The sequence below is a fragment of the Danio rerio genome, chromosome 1, assembly GCF_052040795.2.
Source record: "Danio rerio strain M-AB ecotype USA chromosome 1, GRCz13ab, whole genome shotgun sequence".
In the NCBI taxonomy this organism is placed as follows: domain Eukaryota; kingdom Metazoa; phylum Chordata; class Actinopteri; order Cypriniformes; family Danionidae; genus Danio; species Danio rerio.
In genome coordinates, this window is record NC_141021.1 from 42,896,991 (window position 1) to 42,917,692 (window position 20,702).

The 20,702-nt window shown below is 36.7% G+C and overlaps 2 protein-coding genes across 4 annotated transcripts in view; one reads left to right on the plus strand and one right to left on the minus strand.

The window, feature by feature from the left end:
• The first annotated feature begins 1,478 nt into the window (after positions 1-1,478).
• On the plus strand, positions 1,479-11,409 carry scoca (short coiled-coil protein a). Of its 2 annotated transcripts, none has more exon segments than NM_001077559.1 (4): positions 1,479-1,665; positions 6,366-6,437; positions 6,626-6,706; positions 6,869-8,272. In NM_001077559.1, coding segments are annotated over 4 exon segments (360 nt in total). In that variant the 5' UTR covers positions 1,479-1,601; the 3' UTR covers positions 7,012-8,272.
• clgn (calmegin) overlaps positions 9,284-20,702 on the minus strand; it is a 37,732-nt gene continuing 26,313 nt past the window's right edge. The window contains exon 15 of one of the 2 annotated variants that reach the window (XM_087235748.1): positions 9,284-12,381. In XM_087235748.1, the coding sequence (XP_087091874.1) occupies positions 12,301-12,381 (81 nt within the window). In that variant the 3' untranslated portion in view covers positions 9,284-12,300. The remainder of the gene's footprint in view (positions 12,382-20,702) is intronic. The other variant, NM_001077541.1, reaches the window with a different exon arrangement.

A 20,702-nucleotide genomic window follows, 5' to 3' on the forward strand; every position in this document is an offset into this window, starting at 1 on the left:
TTTGCGATCTCTCAGAGATTTCCAGAATGAGCCTATGTTCGAATTACCATGTAGGTTAAGACCAGGGGTTGGATCTTGTTGGGGTGGGCAAACAACATAACTCCGGGGCCCCTGCAGCGCGTGTGTTACCCCATTGGAATCCTGCACCACCCAACCGACTACAAGCTGGGACTGAACCGACGACCTTCTGCATGGGAGTCAGTTGCTCTAACATGGCCATGGCGTCTAGCGTCTGTCGCTAGAGCACCTTCAAGAGGTCAGAGGAGTGAGGTTTACCTGCACAGCACTTCACTATAAGCCCTGTATACTTGTATGTAATAAACTTCAAAACAATGCAAATCTAAAGCAGGTTGCACACCAAAAGCGCCGCTCGGCGGCCAGCGCCATGCATTTTAGAATTCTAAACATAGGATTCTATCAGGATACACACACCGGCGCCGCAAGTCGCTGGCTGTCGGCGGCGCCCGGCCATGGCTCAGGACGCAGTTCATTTTTCAGCCGCGCCACAGAGCGCCATCTGATTAGTTTCATGTTAAATATCATTCGAATGTGCGCGTCTGGTGTGCTGTACTTTAAACTGTCATGTGCGCGCTGTGTCGCGGTGCCGAGCGGCGCTTCTGGTGTGCGACCCGCTTAAGTTTGCTTCACACGTGTGAGTGAGCTGAACAAACCACTTGTTGGACACACAGGTGGTGTCTTGCTCACTATTAGTAATTGCCTACTACTAAAGCTTGAATTGACTATAAGATTGTTAGAAAAATGCGCTCAATATAGCATTAATGTGAGTAATATGAATCGAACACAGACTTACTACATCCACCATTTGTCATTCTCACATGACCAACCCCATGAGTTGCGTCAGTTCACTCCCATGGGATAGTGTAGCATCCATTGTATGCATTTCAGAATCTCGCCGGAAGCCATAGGTCATCCAGGTACTGGGTATCCAGGTAGGTCATTACCAGTTTTTTTTTTTCGAATACTAAAAATTTGGACATGGCCTACTCAGCTCGCATACTGTTTTTAATATACTAGTATGGAAGTATACAATTTTAGATGCAAATTCTTTTCGTTTTATGTTCACATAATGAAAAGGAAGCAAAAGCACACAAAAATCCATTATGATGCTAGTAACATAGAACCCACCTGTGTGATTTATTAATTAAATGTAAAAACGGCTTGCCATATTGCCATGTAAAACGTACTAAAGTTTTGTTCTTAAGAGGACATCGGATGCTTCCTTTAGATAATGTGTCGCTAAAGGCCGAATTAAATGAGACCAACCGCGAGTTTGAAGGAGTGTGAAAGCGGGGGTCTTTCTCTGTAATTTGAGAAAGTAAAGCAGTGAACTTTGGATCTCTCAGCAGGCGTCGCCCTCTGCTCTGCACCACCATTGTCACCTGAGTTGCCATACAGGTCCGGCTGGTAACCGTGGTGATGGTGAATAATTGAGAGGGTACGGCCGGGCAAACACACACACACACACACCGCTTCATGAGAGGAAAGACCGATTTTTTAACAGATATTTCTTCACTGTTTTATCATGTTGGGTTGTTGTTGCTAACTGCACGTACACACACATATCTGAGCACACGTCGGTCATGGAGGGCGACGTGGATGAAGATGATGGGACTTTTACTAACATCTCACTGGCTGATGATTCAGGTAAGACTCGTGATTAAGTTAATTTGTTTAAAAGCTGATCGGAAATCAGTTTTATGACAGTTTTAGGAACCGAGTAAGTGATGTAGTTACTGCAACCACACAGGTTTTTAAGTTGGCTACTTTGAACGAACAGTTAAAATAATAAGTTGCACACATTGTGTACATAAGGTTTGTTTTGCACTTAATGTGTACACTGTTTTTACACAACTGGGTAAAAGTCTAGAATTATTGACCATTTTAATTAATTTAATTCTTAATTCTTATGCTCTCCAATGAAAAACTGGGCTGTGGACAGCTGATAGTTTGACAGAGAACTCAGTTCATATAAAGCAGGGGTGCCCAAACTTTTTCCTGTAAAAGGCCAAAAACCAAACTTCTTTGAGGTCTGTGGGCCGTATATATACCAAACATTATTACATTAAATTTGCCAAGGGGAATTTCCTCATTTATTCTGTAGTGTTACAAAATAGAGAAAACTTTGCTTTAAATCATATTTAATATCTAATGCAGTATAATTTTTAACATTTAGTAATAAAATTATTACAGTAAAAACATAAACAATTCCATTTATAACACAATAAAGTTCGATGCTGAATAAACTAGTCAAGTGGCACCCGACTTTACCTTATTATACTTGAAATACAGGGGCAGATTAAACCAATAAGCAAGGTAGGTGGCCGCTTGTGGCCACAGGACATCTGGGGGCCCCTAATAAATATTTAGATGTATAAATTATACTTATAAACTATACATAACACTGTTTTCTATCATATTTTGTAGAGTGAAAGTCAAACAAATAAAATTTTATGTAATTAAATATGGGCGACACAGTGGCGCCATAGGTAGTGCTGTCGCTGGTTCGAGAATATATCAGTGAATATTGATTTAATATCTTGTTTTTAAAGGTCGTGAAATGAGAAACCGACTTAATTCACAGCAGTGGAAAACATATAAACTATTCATTCATTCATTTTCTTTTCGCCTTAGTCCTTTTAGTAATCAGCGGAATGAACCGCTAACTTATCCAGCACGTTTTTACGCAGCGGATGCCTTTCCAGCACGCAACCCATCTCCGGGAAACGTCGACACACACTCACTCACACTCACACACTTCGGAAAATTTAGCCAACCAAATTAACCTGTAACGTTTGTTTTTGGACTGTGGGGGAAACCGAACCACCCGGAGGAAACCCACCCGAACGCAGGGAGAACATGCCAACTCCACACAGAAACGGCAACTTATCCAACCAAGGCTTGAACCAGAGACCTTCTTGCTGTGAGGCGACAGCACTACCTACTGCGCCCCTGCGTTGCCCCATATAAACTATAATCTTAATAATTTGTCCCCTTCATAGTGCATGATTCCACTTACAGCAAGTAGTCATTATGTGTACAAGTGACAGATTTTATCTTTAGCATGTAGGGACAAGACATTTCAGATTCTGGAGAGCATTTGATTAGACAGAAGATCTTAAGAGAAGCTAAGGTGCAGATTGATGTCATCAAAACAGTTGATTCATATTGGTGGGAGTGAGAAACAGTAAGCTGGAATGAATATTTTCTAAATGCTAACATTAAGGCTAAATGCTAAGGCTAACATTTAGATGCTAAAAGCAAAAAAAATCATCAGAATAACACAGAATTTAATATTTCTGACATAAGTAGGCAAACAGAGTGGTTAAAGACATATAAAGCAGACCTGAACGTATAACCACTTGTTTTTAAAAAGCGGTGTAAGGAGTACAGTATATTCCCATGGCAGTTGAAGTCAGCACAATAACTCAAGCGCCTAAATGTTGTAGCGCTGTGCAGCATGTGGTTTTCTTGTCCAAATACAGGAATGAATGGAGAGGCGTTGTGTCAACACATGTCAGAAAGCTCACTTGCCATAAGAGGCAGTAAGTGTGTACAGTATAAGCCTGTGTGCAGAGACGAGTTCAGCGAGCGTGTGTGAATGCAGCCACTGTCAGAGCAGCAGAAGCAGAACAAAGGCTGCATATTTCAGATGACTCACGTCTACTCGGTTTTAAAGAGATAGTTCACCCAAAAATGAACATTCTGTCATTTACTCACCCTCGTGTCATTCCCACGCCTGTACGACTTTATTTCATCTGTACAACACAAAAAGAGATATTGGTGAGTGCAGACTAAGGCCTGATATTGCTTAAAAAAGGGTACATTTGAACATGTTACTGTTATTGACCGACAAAGCAGGCGATTCATAAAAAATATATCGCATTTTGACAATACAGCATGGTAGGCAGTCAGATTATATTCAATCAATCAACTTTTATGCATATACAGTTCAAACCAGAAGTTTACATACACTCTAAAAAAAAAAGAAGCATAACCATTTTTTTTAAATAATGTCCAATGTTAAATCATACTAAACGTTTACTATTTTAGGTCTGTTAGGATTAGCTAAATCATTTACATTTGTTAAATGCCGGAATAATGAGAGAATTTTTTTTTTGATAATTTTTTGTTTTTTATTAATTTCTAGAGTCGAAAATTTACATACATTTCCTTGGTATTTTTAGCTTTGCTTTTAAACTGTATAACTTTGGTCAAATGTTTTGAGTATCCTTCCACAAGCTTCTCACAACAGTTTGAAGGAATTTTGGCCCATTCCTCTGACAGAATGGGTGTAACTGAGTCAGATTTGTTGGCTGTCTTGCTCGCACAAGCTTTTTCAACTCTGCCCACAAATTTTCTATAGGATTGAGATCAGGGCTTTGTGATGGACACTCACGCTGTTGTCCTTAAAGCACATTTTAACTAATTTGGCAGAATGCTTAGAGTTGTGGTCTGTTTGGAAGACCAATTTGTGGCCAAGATTTAATTTCCTGGCTGATGTCTTGAGATGTTGCTTCGGTATTACTACATAATGTTCTTTCTTCATGATGTCATCTATGCTGTGAAGTGGACCAGTTCTCCTGCAGCAAAACAGATCCACAACATGATGCTGCCGCCCCCATACTTCACAGTTGGGATGGTGTTCGTAGGCTTGTAAGCTTTCCCCTTTGTTCTCCAAATGTAACACTGATCATTATGGCTAAACAGTTCAATCATAGTTCCATCAGACCACAGGACATGTCTCCAAAAATTGTTCTTTTTCCCAGTGTAATTTAGCAAATTGAAATCTGGCTTTTTTGTTGATTCTGGCTTGTTGATTTTCCCCTGTTGTCACAAAAAGAAGCAGTGTGTATGAGGTTTTCCTTAAATACTATTCTAAAGTTGTGCCTCCAGTTAACTCAGATGTTGTCAATTAGCCAATCAGAAACTTCTAAAACAGTGACACCATCACCTGAACTTTTTCAGAGGCATAATAATATTATTGTATGTAAACTTGACTTTCAAAAAAAGTTAAAACAATTTCTCAAAAAATATCTCTCTCATTATTGACATGCACTATAGGTGAATTGGGTAGGCTAAATTGTTCGTAGTGTATGTGTGTGAATGAGTGTGTATAGGTGTTTCCCAGTGATGGGTTGCAGCTGGAAAGGCTTCCGCTGCGTAAAACATATACTGGATAAGTTGGCAGTTTATTCCGCAGTGGCCACCCCTGATGAATAAAGAGACTAAGCTCTTAAGAATATGAATAAATGAATGAATAACTGGAAATCATATTTGCAGCAATGCAGCCTATGACTATCGAAGTACAACATTGTTCACAGTCACGTAGTGCTAAATTTGTTTTGAAGTCATACTTACATGGGATTTCAGACCGAATAAAAAGCCAATTTTACCGAAATTATTAAAAAGCATTTACAGCAACACAAATATGATGATGGAATTATAGTTTGGAGAATTGATTTTCCCAAAATATATTTCTAATTATTATTATTATTATTAGTAGTAGTATTGCTGATAATAAATTTGATGATGCCCACTCTTTCAAGTACTGTTCTTTATACAAGAAAAGGCAAGTAGTTTGCTCTAAGAATTCTGACTACATCCTCAAATTTACAGAGAGCTTTGTCTCCCTCTGTCGGCGCTTATCTGAAGTAAGAGTTTATTTCAAAATAAAGGAAGAAGTGATGAGGTAACGGACAGTCAAGTATCATTCATTACCTTGGCATCTTCTTTGAAGACTTGATCTTTTTTGTCATCTTTAATAACGCTGAGAGCTTCAGTTTTGTACAATCAGGTATGATGAGCTACTTTCAGTGTGCTGTTGTTTGTTTATCGTTACTTAAGCGCTTGCTTTCAAGTCTATTTCGTCTCGACGTATTAAGTTCCTTGCGAGCTTTTTAGCAAGTTTATTCGTTGCTGATTGTTTAAATAGAATTTAGTTAGCTGTGTAATTTACCTTACAAGTCTTTTAGCACAGGCTGCAGCGGCCTGTAATGCATGAGAACGAATGGACGTAGCATAAGTTAAAACTTCCTAAAACCATTCTCTACGTATATGTTACTGTAATGTCGTGCATATTATTAGTTATATAATACATATAATTATTTCTAAACATGTAAATTACAACGGTCTTAGCTTACTGAGAGGGATATATTTGTCAGGCGATGGTTTGTTGTGTTAGCCAATGGCTAACTTTGCTAACTGCTCATCTTGCATGGTCTTGGAAACGGTCAACATTAAGTTTACTTTTTTACTCCAACGAGAACTGTTAAATTACACGGTTGTATGTCTTTAAACATGCATTATGGGTATGTTTTATATTACAATTCTTTTATTTCCTACAGCTGACGGTGAACCTACAGTCCTGCGCTTCAGATCAGAGGAGCAGTACAGCACCATGAACTGTGAGATCGATGGTAAATATCACTCACATTATATATATATATATATATATATATATATATATATATATATATATATATATATACATATATATATATATATATATATATATTTTTTTTTTTTTTTTTTTTTTTTACAAGTATAATTAGCATTTAGACCACATTCAGATTATAGTGGGTATGTTTTTTTAAATGTTTTTTAGGAGATATGGAGAATCAAGTTGAGCAAGAGGAGAAAACAAGACTCATAAACCAAGTGTTGGAGCTTCAGCACACGTTAGAAGGTGTAAACTCTTTTTTTATCTTGCTCTAGTGGCTTCTTGTTGCTGTTTTGTTTTTTAACTGAATATACATCTTCATGTTTTCCTCTAATCCACTCTAGCACTCCTAATAGTTGCCAGAAAATGCTGATGCCATCTCTAATTCTGTATCTCTGTCTTCATTAGATCTCTCTGCACGTGTGGATGCGGTTAAAGAGGAGAACCTTAAGCTTAAATCGGAGAACCAGGTTCTTGGGCAGTACATCGAGAACCTCATGTCCGCCTCAAGTGTGTTTCAGACCACCGACACCAAAAGCAAACGGAAATAAGTGAATGCGTGTTTCACCTACATCTTCTCTTCTCTACATTCAGACTACACATAAGCCGCTGCTCGTTTTTTATTTATTTTGTTGTAAAATATACAGATGCATCTCTCAGCATGGTTTGGGCAATACTTGAATGGACTGAGCTGCTGCCTCTCCCTGTCAGCTAACTGTGTTAGGAGATATAAAGGGATGCATGATGCGTTTTGTGATCAGATAAGTACAGATTACCTTCTGCATAATTCATTTAGCAGGTGCATAACCAATCTCAGACCCTCTCTTTGACTTCACAGCCTAAATACTAGAAAGCCAAAGTCTGGATTTGAAGAGATGTCTTGGATTGTAGCTACTAATATTTACATTGGAAATGCATTATGAAACATGTAAAGCACAGACTGCTCAAACTTTTCCCTGAAAATGCATGACATCCCATAATCATCCATAACCAACAGCATGAATTCAAAACTAAAAATAGATCAACAAAAGTAGTCGTTTCATTTGTTACAACCAAAGTTCTAGTTATCTCAATGACAGTCGCTTAGTTGATGCAAAAATATCTGCCAGTTGAGTTCTGCCACACATACAAACTGGGTTGTACTTCGTCTTGAGCAGCTTTCCAAGTATTACTCAACCGGAGAAGGATAATACACTCTGAACCAGCTAGGACTCCTGTCTTAAAGCGGTAGTTCATCCAAATAATCAAATGTACTCACTAATTACTCCCCCTCAAGTGCTACCAACCCTTTGTGAGTTTCTTTATTCTGTTAAACACAAAAAGTATTTTGAGAAAAACTGAAAACCGGTAACATTGACATCCATAACAGAAAAAAATAACTAATAACTAATGTGGAAGACAACGGTTATAGGTTTGCTGCTTTCTTTAAGATATCTTCTTTTGTGTTCAACAGAACAAAGGAAGTCTAAAATGTTTGAAAGGATAAGTAAATAATAAGAGATGTTTCAGTTTTGGGTGGACTATCCCTTTAACATTCACATTGTGCGTGCCAGTGTTGCCAAGTCCTCAGTTTTCCATTAGAGTTGCTCTACTTTGCCGTTTTTTTTAATTCAGCAGTTCTCAATACTGGTCCCCACAAACATTGCTTTGCCTTTTTGCATATCACTATTGTTTAAGACATAATTTAAATAACCAGCTCATTGGAAGAGAGCTCCAAGAAGGAACTGTTCAGATCAGCATGTTCCCTGCATAGTGTTCAGTGCTGTCTACCCCCTAAACACACCTAGCTAAACTTGTTTACTTTATAAAAAAGAAAAAGATTTGCACTACAACACTGTTTGCAGTATCGTCAAGTATTACAGAAGTGTGAAGGGTTATGTAGCTATAATGAGATTTGCATAAAAGTCATGTCTTGTGTAAGTTATCATTTGTATTGAACATGCTTTCAAACTGGAATCATGGCAGAATATCCTGTGATGTTCACTTAAATGGAACAAACGTCTGGGGTCTTATTTATAATATATATATATATATATATATATATATATATATATATATATATATATATATATATATATATATATTTGCTTTATAAATAAACTACTACTACTACTACTATAGACTTTAGGAGTGACTTTTATTTTAGTTATGACTTTTTAAACATTCTGTAAGGGTTCTACAGATGAAAATAGCCATTCTATGCTTATTCTGGTACATTTTACAGTAATGTATATTAATGTGCATTGATCCTGTAAATAAGCTAAACTACTAGTACTATAAACATGGCTTTTGTGCAAAGTTGTGATCTATTCAGAATTCATACACCTTTTTACTACTAAAATTCCATGACTTTTCCTAGACTTTTCCCAGAACTTTCAAGTACATTTTCATGACGTAATGTTTCATGTAATGTCTACATATACATGGTAAATAAGAAAAACAATGACGTTCAAGTTAATTACAGCATATCAAAGAAAACGCAACAATCTATTTTAAATTAGTTTTTATATTTTGATAATGCTCACACAGCACTAACAATGTGAGAGCAAGTTTTTGGCCAAGGACAGAAAAGTAGACAAGTAACCTATATTCAAGTTAGGGCTGCACAATATATTGTTTCAGCATTGAAATCGCAATGTGTGCATCCGCAATAGTCCCATCGCAAGATATGTTGGGATTATAGTTTAATATAGAGTTTAAAGTAAACATTTATCATCTGCAAGCATTTTTTAAGAGATAGTTCACCCAAAAATTACTTACCATTTTCATTACACCCTTCACATGTCTCAAACATTTATGAGTTTTCTTTTTTAAATGAACGCAAAAAGAATTTAATTTAAAAACTCCTATATTATTGAAACAAGTGAAGTGTGAGTAAATAGTGAGTACATTTTAATCTTTGAGTAAACTGTCCCTTTAAGGCCTGTGACTGTGAACATCAATATTTCAAATTTTAAAACATCTGCCACAAGAAACTTTTAGTAACTTTAATAGAGATTAAATAATATACAGTAAAGACTATGCAGTGTTGATTATTCAATATATGTACCTGATTAGTGAATACCTGAAAATTACAATTATCTTTTAGTTTCACTGTTTTATTTATCTATGCTTGTAATTTATTTGTTATATATTATTTAAGATTTACACCCATACAACCCCCCCCCCAAAAAAAAAAAAATTCAATGCAAATAAACGTGTTAAATCATCATAATGTATATTATAGAAATAAAAATATCATAATGTCTGATTTTTCCAATATTGCGCAGCCCTAATTCAAGTATACAGATATTTGTTAAACTAATTTCCAAGATTTTCAGAAAACTGTGTGGGTTTTTCTTTTATCCAAAACTTTTCCAGGCCTGGAAAATGCCATGTCAAAATTCAATGACTTTTCCTGGTTTTCCAAGATCGTATCACCCTGTCTATTAAAAATAAATAAAAACTTGATAAATGTGCACCACTTTAAATAAACTATAAGCAAACATATTTAATCTATATATTGACTTAATTGAACCACTTTAAATCATCATGTGAGCCATAATCATTAATATATAAATGTCTTTTCACTTTTACCAAAGTTTCTATGCAACATTTTATAAATAAGACCCCTGAAGATATGCAAGGTGAGGGGTCATGCGGACCAGGATTCAGAAATGATGTTTTAGTCTGTGGGTTCAACCAAGAGGAATAAAAAAAATACAATTTAAATACTTTAGAGCATAATCTCAAACTCAATTCCTGGAGGGCCACAGCTTTGCACAGTTTTGCTCCAGACGTAATCAAACAGTTTATGCAACTAATCAATGTGTTCAAGACTTTTGATCACCTTAATTACTTGGATCAGCTGTGCTTTAATAGGGTTGGAGCAAAACTGTGCAGAGCTGTGGTCCTCCAGGAATTGAGTTTGAGACCCATTCTTTAGAACAGTGTTTCTCAACCACCTTCCTGGGGGACCAACAGCTCTGCACATTTTCCATGTCTCCTTAACCAAACACACCTGATTCAGATCATCAGCTCATTAGCAGAGACTGATAAACCTGTAATGGTTGTGACAGAAAGGAGACATCCAAAACATGCAGTGTTGCTGGTCCTCCAGGAATGTGGTTGACAAACATGGCTTTAGAACATCAGTCTCTAACTGGATTCCTGGAGAGCCGCAGCTTTGGACATTTTTTTCTCCCACCCTAATTAAAAACAGCTGATTCAACTTATCAAGGTGTTCATAACTTCTAGAGACTATTAAGCATGTGTGAGTTAATGGTGGTTGGAAACTATGCAGAGCTGTGGCCCTCCAGAAATTGAGTCTGAGACCACTGCGTTAGCAGATAGACACCACCATCCCTCCCAGAATGCCAGTATAGGCTACTTTGAGTAACATTTTATCATGAGATTTGTTATAAAGACCTGGCAACCTTGGTGTGTGTATTATTTAATTGTCCACACAGACATAATAACAAGTCCTCCTGATGAAAATGGCAAACACTTGAATTTATCCAAAAAAAGACCTGACTAGTGCACAAACCTGCCATGTTTCTTGTAGGATCAATAGATTGAAATGGCCCAGTGTAAACTGAAGCACTGAGAGTTGGCTCTTTGTGGTTGTGTCCTTTGCATTCAGCGACTTGAAATGGATTGTAGCTTTTACTGCTTTCAGAGACTGAAATCTGCTGAATGATATTGATCTGACTGCTCTTTGAGCGACATTTATGAGTACAGATGCTTTTTTTCCCCCTTTCTTATGTAAAATTTCACTACAAATGATCAGCACAACGCTAAAAGACCTGCCACAACACTACATACTACGTCTTTTTGAGTTTTAATTTAATGAACAATTTCATTTGCATAATTTATGTCTGCAAACACCCAATGTAAAGTACTGCCTGTTTTAAAAGTGTACATTTTATTTTGTTACGATTATGCCTTTAATAAAATAATTTGCAAGTAAACGGCTTCTGGTTGAAGTCATGGCAGCAGCGCACAGACTTTTATAGTAAATATTTATTTCCAAGAGCAATGAACAGTTTGCAAACATGTAAACAAAAGGCTTTCCTCGTAAGGCTGAACACATGAACTATAAAACGAAACAAAAAGCAGAAAAACAAAACTGTTCATCACTGGAAAAACAACCTGTCTGCTTCCAGAGAGCTCTGTGGCGGTCAGTCTGCTGTCAGTGGGAGTGTTTTGTGTGTGTGTGCTTACGGTTTGAGAGTGTGTCAGCTCTTGACTGTGCGTAATGACTTACTCTGATGCCAAAAAGCAATACTGTTCTGCGTTCCTAGCACTCCACTGACCTAGTTCGTCTTCTCCACGGCCTGCTCTAACTGTGCTAAAATAACAACAAAATGCAAGATTAAAAAAAGTCTATGCTTAAAGTGTCATATTTTTCAAACAATAAATACGATCAGAGCAATTTGATCATGTTAAAAAGCTCATAGCTTAAAAGGAACGGAACCCTTTTTAATAACTTAACCAACTGAAACGTTGAGGTGATCATAAACTAGTTTATCTGTCTAAAATGTTAACTTCCCTTCACAGTTTTCAGGACTCTTGTAGGGAAACACCGGTCCAGTGCTACTCCTTGAATTCTAATCTAAAAAGGAAAGGAGAAAAACTCAGCAGGTCTGACTTTTGGATCTAAATCCCGACGGTAACCGATAAGAACTAAGCGGAAGACTGAAAGAGGGGAGGCGAGGTTGAGCCGGATGAAGGATGACCTCTTCAGGAGAGCGGCTAGGTTTGCCGTTTTTTGCATGCTAAAGGGCGTAAAGCCGAAAGCATGCAGCAAAAAGAGGCAAAGGAACAAGAGACGGGAGGAAACGTAGGGAAGAGGTGGGGTTTCAGTCCTTTCGTACTCTTCTCTTTCTCACAGCTTTAGGCTCTTCTTCTCTGCTTTCGAGTCCCTCGTCGGCGTCCTTCATCTGGAAGAATAAAAACTGTTAGTCCTATGACAGTAAGTAGATCTAGATTATCAGAACACGCGGTGCTTTCCACAGGTTTAAAATATACTTGCAGTGGTAGCCTGATTGAAACACACCTTTTACCCACACAGCACATAAATAGTTAACTATATGCAACAAACCAAACATAATTAGTTTTTTTTCTTATTATCTATTTTAAACTTTTGCATTTCAATGGATCAAAGTAAAAAAAATAAAAAATAAAGACTTGAAAAAAAAATCCACTATTATGCCATTTAGGAGCCATGTGCACCCACTGACAGGTCAAATCTGCTTCTCTCTATCTCTCATTCAAGTTTAGGTTTCTTTATTGGCATGACATTTTTTTACAGTATTGCCAAACCATTGTAGATGTATAAAATATGTAACATATTGACATCATCAAATTAATTAAATATACAGCAAATAAGAAATAAATGACAGAAACCGTAATAAAAACAGACAACACCTCTAAATATAATAATTGCAAGAATAAAACATGTAAATTATTTAAATAAGACTTGAATTACCCATTTCTAATGGTAAACAAATATTCTGCAGCCATTTTAAAAGTAATTTTGTCCTCTCCAAGTATTTAATAAAGTTTTTCTGAGTCGTTTAAATAAAATAATAATTTAATGTCTCTCTCGCGACTATGTGCATAAAATTACCTACAGCTTTGAAAAGGAAAGCAAAACCAAATCCCGGACGTTTTAGTAGATTAAAAAACCTTGGCTGGATGCAAAACGTGCTGGTCTGGAGAGCACGTGAGTGTTGACAGTTCTCGGAAGTTCAGCGGAACGAGCAGTATGAAACAGGTAAAGGAGAGAATATTTTCCAGTACATAACCAATCGCGGATGTTTATGTTAGGGGGGGATACAAAAAAGTGTCAAAGGATCAAAATAATAATAAAAAGGGTCACTAAATATACTTTGCCGGCTGTTAATATACCTGGGTGGCCTAATTGCCTAAAGGTTTTTTTTTGTTGAATCAAATTAACTTTTCTAGTCATATTAACATCCATCAGTCAAACTGACTAAAAATATTACGTAAAACTAAACAAATTTATTTGATTGTACATTCATTTATTCATTTTCTTTTTGGCTCAGTCCCTTTATTAATCGGGTCGCCACAGCAGAATGAACCGCCAACTTATCCAGCACATGTCTTACACAGCGGATGCCCTTCCAGCCGCAACCCAACACTGATAAACACCCCCACCATACATAAATGCCAACTGACCCAGACGGGGCACAAACCAGCAACCTTCTTGCTGTGAGGCAATTGTGCTATACACTGCACCACCGTGCTGCTGCCCCTTTTAACTGATTCAAATTAAAGTAAAAGGGTTACACGGTGGCTCAGTGGCTCAGTTCAAAGGCATTCGCTACAGGTGAATTGAATAAGTAAATTGGCTGTAGTGTATGTGTGTGAATGAGTGTGTATCGGTGTTTCCCAGTCTTGTGTTGCGGCTGGAAGGGCATCCGATGTGTAAAACATATGCTGGATAAGTTGGCGGTTCATTCCGCCGTGGCGACCCCTGATGAACAAAGAGACTAAGCCGAAGAAAAATTAATTAATGAAATTAAAGTAGCAGCAATTTTTACAGTAACTTTCTGTATTTAGATGGGAGAGAAAAGCTTTTGCTTCATTACACTTCTTTTTGTACACTCTTATTATCTGTACATTTTATTTAATATGTTTTTTGCTCAAATAAGGAAAGAGTTAGCAGTTTATTATTAGAGATTACCAGAGGTGTGGACTCGAGTCATGTGACTTGGACTCGAGTCAGACTCGAGTCATGAATTTGATGACTTCAGACTCGACTTGACAAAATATGAAAAGACTTGCAACTCGACTTGGACTTGAACATAAATGACTCGGACTTTCACTTGGACTTGCGCCTATTGACTTGTAAAGACTTGCTACTTTCTATAAAAAGCCCAAAGATAAAAAGTATGTTGACACGGAGCATCTCTGTGTGTGTGTGTGTGACAGAAAGCATGCGCGCATACTTTCGACCACTAGCGCTTTGTGGCGCACTTCCGTGTTTTTGCACCAGCGGGAAATTTGAAGATGCCATTTTCATTCTGACTCGGAGAGTGAAATAAACACATCCGTGATCTGCTCCTTTTGTTTTATTCAGCGGATTTACAACATCTGTCAAAGGTAAGATACTTAACTACTCGCAATGTGTTACTGTTGTGCAAAAGCATTGTTTTACTGTTGTGCATAAGTCAATGAACTTCAGTTTTTTTAACCAAACTTACCCTCTCGTCATTTATTTCACATAATTATGAATGAACATGGCTGTAATTTATGTTTTTGCACTTGGTCGTTTGTGTCAATGCGCATATTATGTTTTATTTTTGTGTTTTGCCCATCCTCTGACAGTATTTTCTAACTATTTAATTAGTAGTAATAATAATTACATGCCATAATAACTAGATATATATATAATTTATTTTTAAAGCTCTTAAAACTGTGAAAAAAGTGTTTTGTTATTTTTTGGTAACATTTTGCAACAAGGTTTCTTTAGTTAATCTATGTACTAACATGAACTAATAATGAACTATACTTTTAAACCTTTATTAATTATAGTTTAACATTTACTATTGCATAATTACAATTTAAAGGTATGCTTGTTAACATTAATGTTAATGCACTGTGATTTAACAAAGGTTAACCAATAATTTTATTTCCATTAATTAATGAATACTGTAATGATTTGTAACTGTACTTCACTGCATTGTTTGTTCACATTAGTACATAGATAAACTTAATTAATTAATACAACCTTATTGTAAAGTGTTACCTTTTTCATATTTTGGATTGATACTATTAATTTTATTTAGTATTTAAAACCTTAAAAGTATTTGTATTATTGTTGATGTTATGCCTCTTAGCAATATTTTATTCCTCTATATGGTTTTTAATAAAATTTTTATTGTGAGATTGTAATGTAATGCATCTATATTGTTGAATTTCTGTTTGTTTGTTTTTCTGTATTTCTCCCTCTATATTTAAGGATTATCTACTATTTTTAAGGTACTTAAAACCAACCATCTAATAAAAAATACAATTTACAATCACATTTCGTTTCATGAGTGTCTTTGTTCCTGTTTTGTAAGACTCTTATTTTAACAGATTTCATTGGAAAACACTTGACTGATCATTCAATTAAAGTTTTACCTTTATTATTCCATCACTCAATGAGATCATCTAATTGAGAGTTGAATTACTCCATTTGTAATTGTTTTTAAATAAACTAAAAACGAAGACTTGTTTTATTCAGTTTGTTGAAGTGTAGTGATTTAAACTCTACTTTACATATTAAAATATATTTAAAACCACTATGAATGTATTTAAACTAATATTTAAATTTATATAACTGTTTCACTGTGGGTATTTCTATTTTAATTTATTTAGCACATTTATTGCCTATTCAAACATGAAAACAAGTTTTAGATAATTTGTGGCTCTAATAAATTGTTAAACAAATTGTTAAGCTGCTTTGACACAATCTACATTGTAAAAGCGCTATACAAATAAGGCTGAATTGAATTGAATTGACCAGCAAAATCCAGCTAAAACCAGCTTGACCAGCCTGGTTTAAGCTGGACATAGCTGGTTTTGGCTGGGCTCCCAGCCTGGCTAGGCTGGTCAAGCTGGTTTTAGCTGGTCATCTCCCAGCCTGCCCAGATAAGACTAGGCTGAAAATGGCTGGAAACCAGCCTGGAAATGACCAAAACCCCTCTAAAACCAGCCTGATCGACCAGCTAAAACCAGCCTAGGCTGGTTCAAGCTGTTTTTTTTCAGTAGGGATTTTTGACAAAATGGTCTAAAATGATAGTTTACAAGTGCCTAAGTGGGATTTGAACACCGTTCTTTATGAAAAGAAAGAAAAATCTGATTTGCTCTGACATTACTTTCACCAGTGGGCAGGTACTTCAATCTGATTGGCTGGTCTCTCGTGCACGTATTCAGTCTCACTGCGTTTGCTTGACTTTTGTCCACACTGGCGCCTCAAACCTTTCCTGCTTTTGCTCTCCAGAGATCCTCCTGGTAAATTGATTATTCCAGAATGTTGATATGGTTTATATATTGCTACACTATTTAGTAACAATACATTAAAAACTATGAGGTTAAGGTAAATTCTATAATAAATGCTAGTGTTTTTGAGAATTAGGTATACTGCCTATGTTTAAGCCTAGTATTATTTACAAGTTGTTAATGAATGCTTCAGCATACTTTAGTATTAAGAATAGTGAACTGATAAAATAAAATACAGAGTGTAGTTTTTCTACAGTAAAGTGTGGTGAATTGTAGTATAATATACCCTATATTGTAAAAAACTACAGCACTGGGTAATTTGTTTATATTACACTTGTGTTACCAAAGCAACTATAATATGACCCCAACAAATTAATTAAAGTACTTTACTATAGTACTGTTCAAAACACTGTCCATGCCAATAGATGTGTTCAGGGGCCCTGTGGAACAGCTTTTCCTCAAAATGAAGAGGATGACATGGAAAATGTCCTCCACAATCTCATCAATAATGTGGAAGACAGCAGAGACGTGTTCATTTTATTTTAGTTGCCATGATAAAATGGGATTGATAGTGAGATTTATTTAAAGAGTGAATAGTACAGTAGGCAATAATGCCTAATCAAGTTTTTCCTTATTTTTATCACAGTTAAATTTCTGCTTGCTTTAGTTATATTTTTGTTTAAATGTTTTTTTATTTGATTAGTATTGTACACCTTTCGGATGATTAATAAATGTTTGTAAAACAAAATACATTCTTTACATCCAACATCTATTCTCTGTGTCTTTAAGTGTTTGTAACTGGAAATATCTCATCATAAAACATACAGCCAAAATTTTATGGTTTATTAGATTAAAAATTTAATATGTAAGTCTATTTTAGTATTTTGGTTTTTGTTAATAAATAGTCCCTCAATATAAATCATATCAAAAAGCACGAAAGGAAGAGGAAACACAAGACTCAAAATCTGTATATAATCTCTGAGAGTACGCAGGAAAATGTGTGCGTGAGCAGTGCATATCTGAGAGCGAGAAAATTTGCGCGTGAGCAGCGTATATTTCAGAGCTCGCAAGCAGTTTTGTCCACAGAGGAAATCGGTGCACGAGCGTCACACAAGGTAGAGAGCAAAGTTCTTCATTGTTATGTGAAAAAAACAACGTTAATGTTTGTATAAAGTAGCCGACTTCATTTAGAATATGTGCCACAATTTTACATTGCTGCTAGACAGATTTGCATCTTCATCTCTTCAGCACACACGAGATTCAATTGACAAAATACCAAGTTCACTCAATTTTACTTTGCAGCATACAGGAGTTGTTGGTCTACTGCTGCCTCATTGAGGTCGTTTATGTAGTTTTAGTTAATCACAAGTTGATCACAGAAGACATAACATAGCACAACTAAACTTAAGGAACTAGACAGCAGTAGACCTGCAATTTCTGTGTGATGTGAGGCAAAATGGACTCTATTGTAGTGGAACTCGTTCTTGTGCAATGTGCTGTGTAGACAAGATGCAGCACTGTTTAGCACTTTTTCAGAAAATTACATTTGTGTTTTTATATATCTGAGCAATGTTCTTTCATAAAAAAAGGTTTGTTTAATAAATACAGATCTTACAACCATACATAATCTGTTTACAGTTAATTTTTCTGTTAAAAAGACTCGAAAAGACTCGATAATCAAACTGCAGGACTTTGGACTTGACTTGAGACTTGTTGCCTTTGACTTGGGACTTGACTCGGGACTTGCCTGTCTTGACTCGGGACTTGACTCGGGACTTGAGGGCAATGAATTGAGACTTACTTGTGACTTGCCAAACAATGACTTGGTCCCACCTCTGGAGATTACTAACTGATTTCAGATTAACACACTTCTACCAAGTAAAAAGTGCACAAAACTGTGATTGGGCATTTTAAACGTTAACAAATTGTTCTTCTAAAGCCTTGATTTCCACAGTGTCGGTTAATTTGATTACCATTTTGATAATACATTTGTATTAAATCATAAACCCAGTAAAACACAAATAGGAATTCCTGAAAAAATAAAATAAACCTTTGTAGGTCTTATTACTGCGATCATACAAAGTTTAAATTATCATTATTATTACGTTTTATAGTTTTAAAAATTCAAATATTTTTTTTCTATTAAAGAGCCCATATTATACATGAAATAGGGTCATATCTTGGTTGTAAGGGTCTCCAACAACAGTCTAATAGGCATGCAAGGTCAAAAAACACTTTCATGGTCTTATAATCTGCATTTATTTTTACCTAATTATCCCAGCGACTCCCGTATGAATCGTCCAGTGATTCATTTGTTCCCAAACCCCTCCTTAGCGCGAAGCTAATCTGCGCTGATTGGACCGATGACAGTCTGTCGCGATTGGTCGACTGCCTTCAGTCAGAGAGTGAAATGGCCAATAGCTAATCAGCAATATAAAAAGTAATCACAGTTCATACACGCTCGATAGTGTAGGCGTGGATTTTAGCTGCCACACACACACAAACACACACACACACACCTCCGGACGACAACGCTCCCGCTTCCGCCCGCACCCGGCAGGTTTTAACCTGAGAACCCGCTCCATTTTCTGCCTGCCGCGCCCGATCCCACTAGAGCGGGGGAGAACACTACCAAAATCACCCAGCTATACAGTCCAGACAGCCAAGATGTCTGTATAAACACACACACAACACCAAGCACACAAAGCTCGCGCTCGCTCTCTCTCTCTCTCTCACGCGCGCACTAACACACACACACACACACACACACAAACACCAAGCAGACTCTCTCTTTCTCATTCGCATAGCAATATCCGTGATATTGCTAGACAGCCGGCTCCCGTCCCAAATTAAACCCGTTACCGACTGCTCCCGCGATTTATTCGGAAATTTATTCCCGCGCCGCAGAAATCTGGCGCGGGGACAGCCGCGGGAATTCAGAACTCTACCACGGAGCTCCATAAACAAAGCAGCACGCGTCGCGTTTTTAACGTGACTTTGCACGCGATAGGAGAATATAGCCAGTTAACCTGATACAGTACACTCGGTTACAAGTAACAAAACACAACTAAATACATTTGCAAGCTAGAGTCAACGGGGCAACAACTTTAACCGCACGTACTTACACTTGAGAAATGTAGGAAGAAACCCATCCTGATGTCCATCAGTAAGTTACTCTTTACTGATCCTTCCTTTAACAAACTCAGATGAAGTATTCTTTGTAGCATGTAGCTTCCAGAAGTTTCCAGTAGTTTCCAATTGCTTGGTTATAATGCTGATGTTTCATCTTTGGGTAGAGACTCAATATAATATCCATCTGCAGTGTGACTTCAATCGACCGGCATGTTTGTGTGCATGTGTTTGTTTGTGTGTGTGTGTGTGTGTCTGGGTTTCTGCGTCAGAGGACGGGGCCTCAGGTTTGAAATCTCCCGGGTTTGCGCGTGCACGTGAATAACTTGATTTCGTTCGTACGTCATGGCGAAACACCTAATGACTCGGTATCAAGGCGACTCGTTTGAAGCACTATGAGTCGACTCTTTTATAGATGAATCAACCGTTTTAAACACTGTACTCTTACAGATTTAAGCCTTAGCTGGATACTTCACTTCACTTAGAGCTGTGTTACACACTACATGGAGGGGAATTTTCAAAAACCCATAATATGGGCTCTTTAAATATAAAGTCTAGTAATCAAAATTAAACTGAAAGAAAGTTTGAAATGCGTAAAATTACAGAGACCTGAACGGACGTGATGGTGAAAAAAATAATATTTTTTTAGTTTTTGCTTTCCCTCGCCAAGATGTTTTTCGTTGTTCAACAAACACTTCCTGTTCACTAAGTATTTTCCCATATTTCTCCCATATTTTTAATCTTAAAAAAGCACATTGAAATTAATATAAAAAGTCTGCATTCAATTTCTAATCATCAAAGCTGATCCTTCCTATGCAACCTCTGAATGAGTGAATGCATGTATAAACGCTGACTGACGGGCATGCTCTGTAGACACTCAACTTCTGTAGACACTACACACCATTTAAAGAGGAACTTAAGTGCAGGACAATTTGGTATTTGGGTGTGTTAAACAGATAAATACACTGAATAATATGTAAACATGTCCGTCCTGCATATTTTACTTTAAACACCACTATTTTTCTCTTAAATGAGCACAAACAGTTACTAAAGTAAAGGAATGCTTTCATTATAGATCTGTGCATTCCTAAAGTGACAACACTGTTATAACCTCTGTCAC

Excerpts from the sequence above, each read along its gene's own strand:
- scoca (XM_087236067.1), top strand. Across the intron at positions 6,707-6,868 it reads GCTTCAGCACACGTTAGAAG|ATCTCTCTGCACGTGTGGAT; the intron begins GTGTAAACTCTT and ends TGTCTTCATTAG.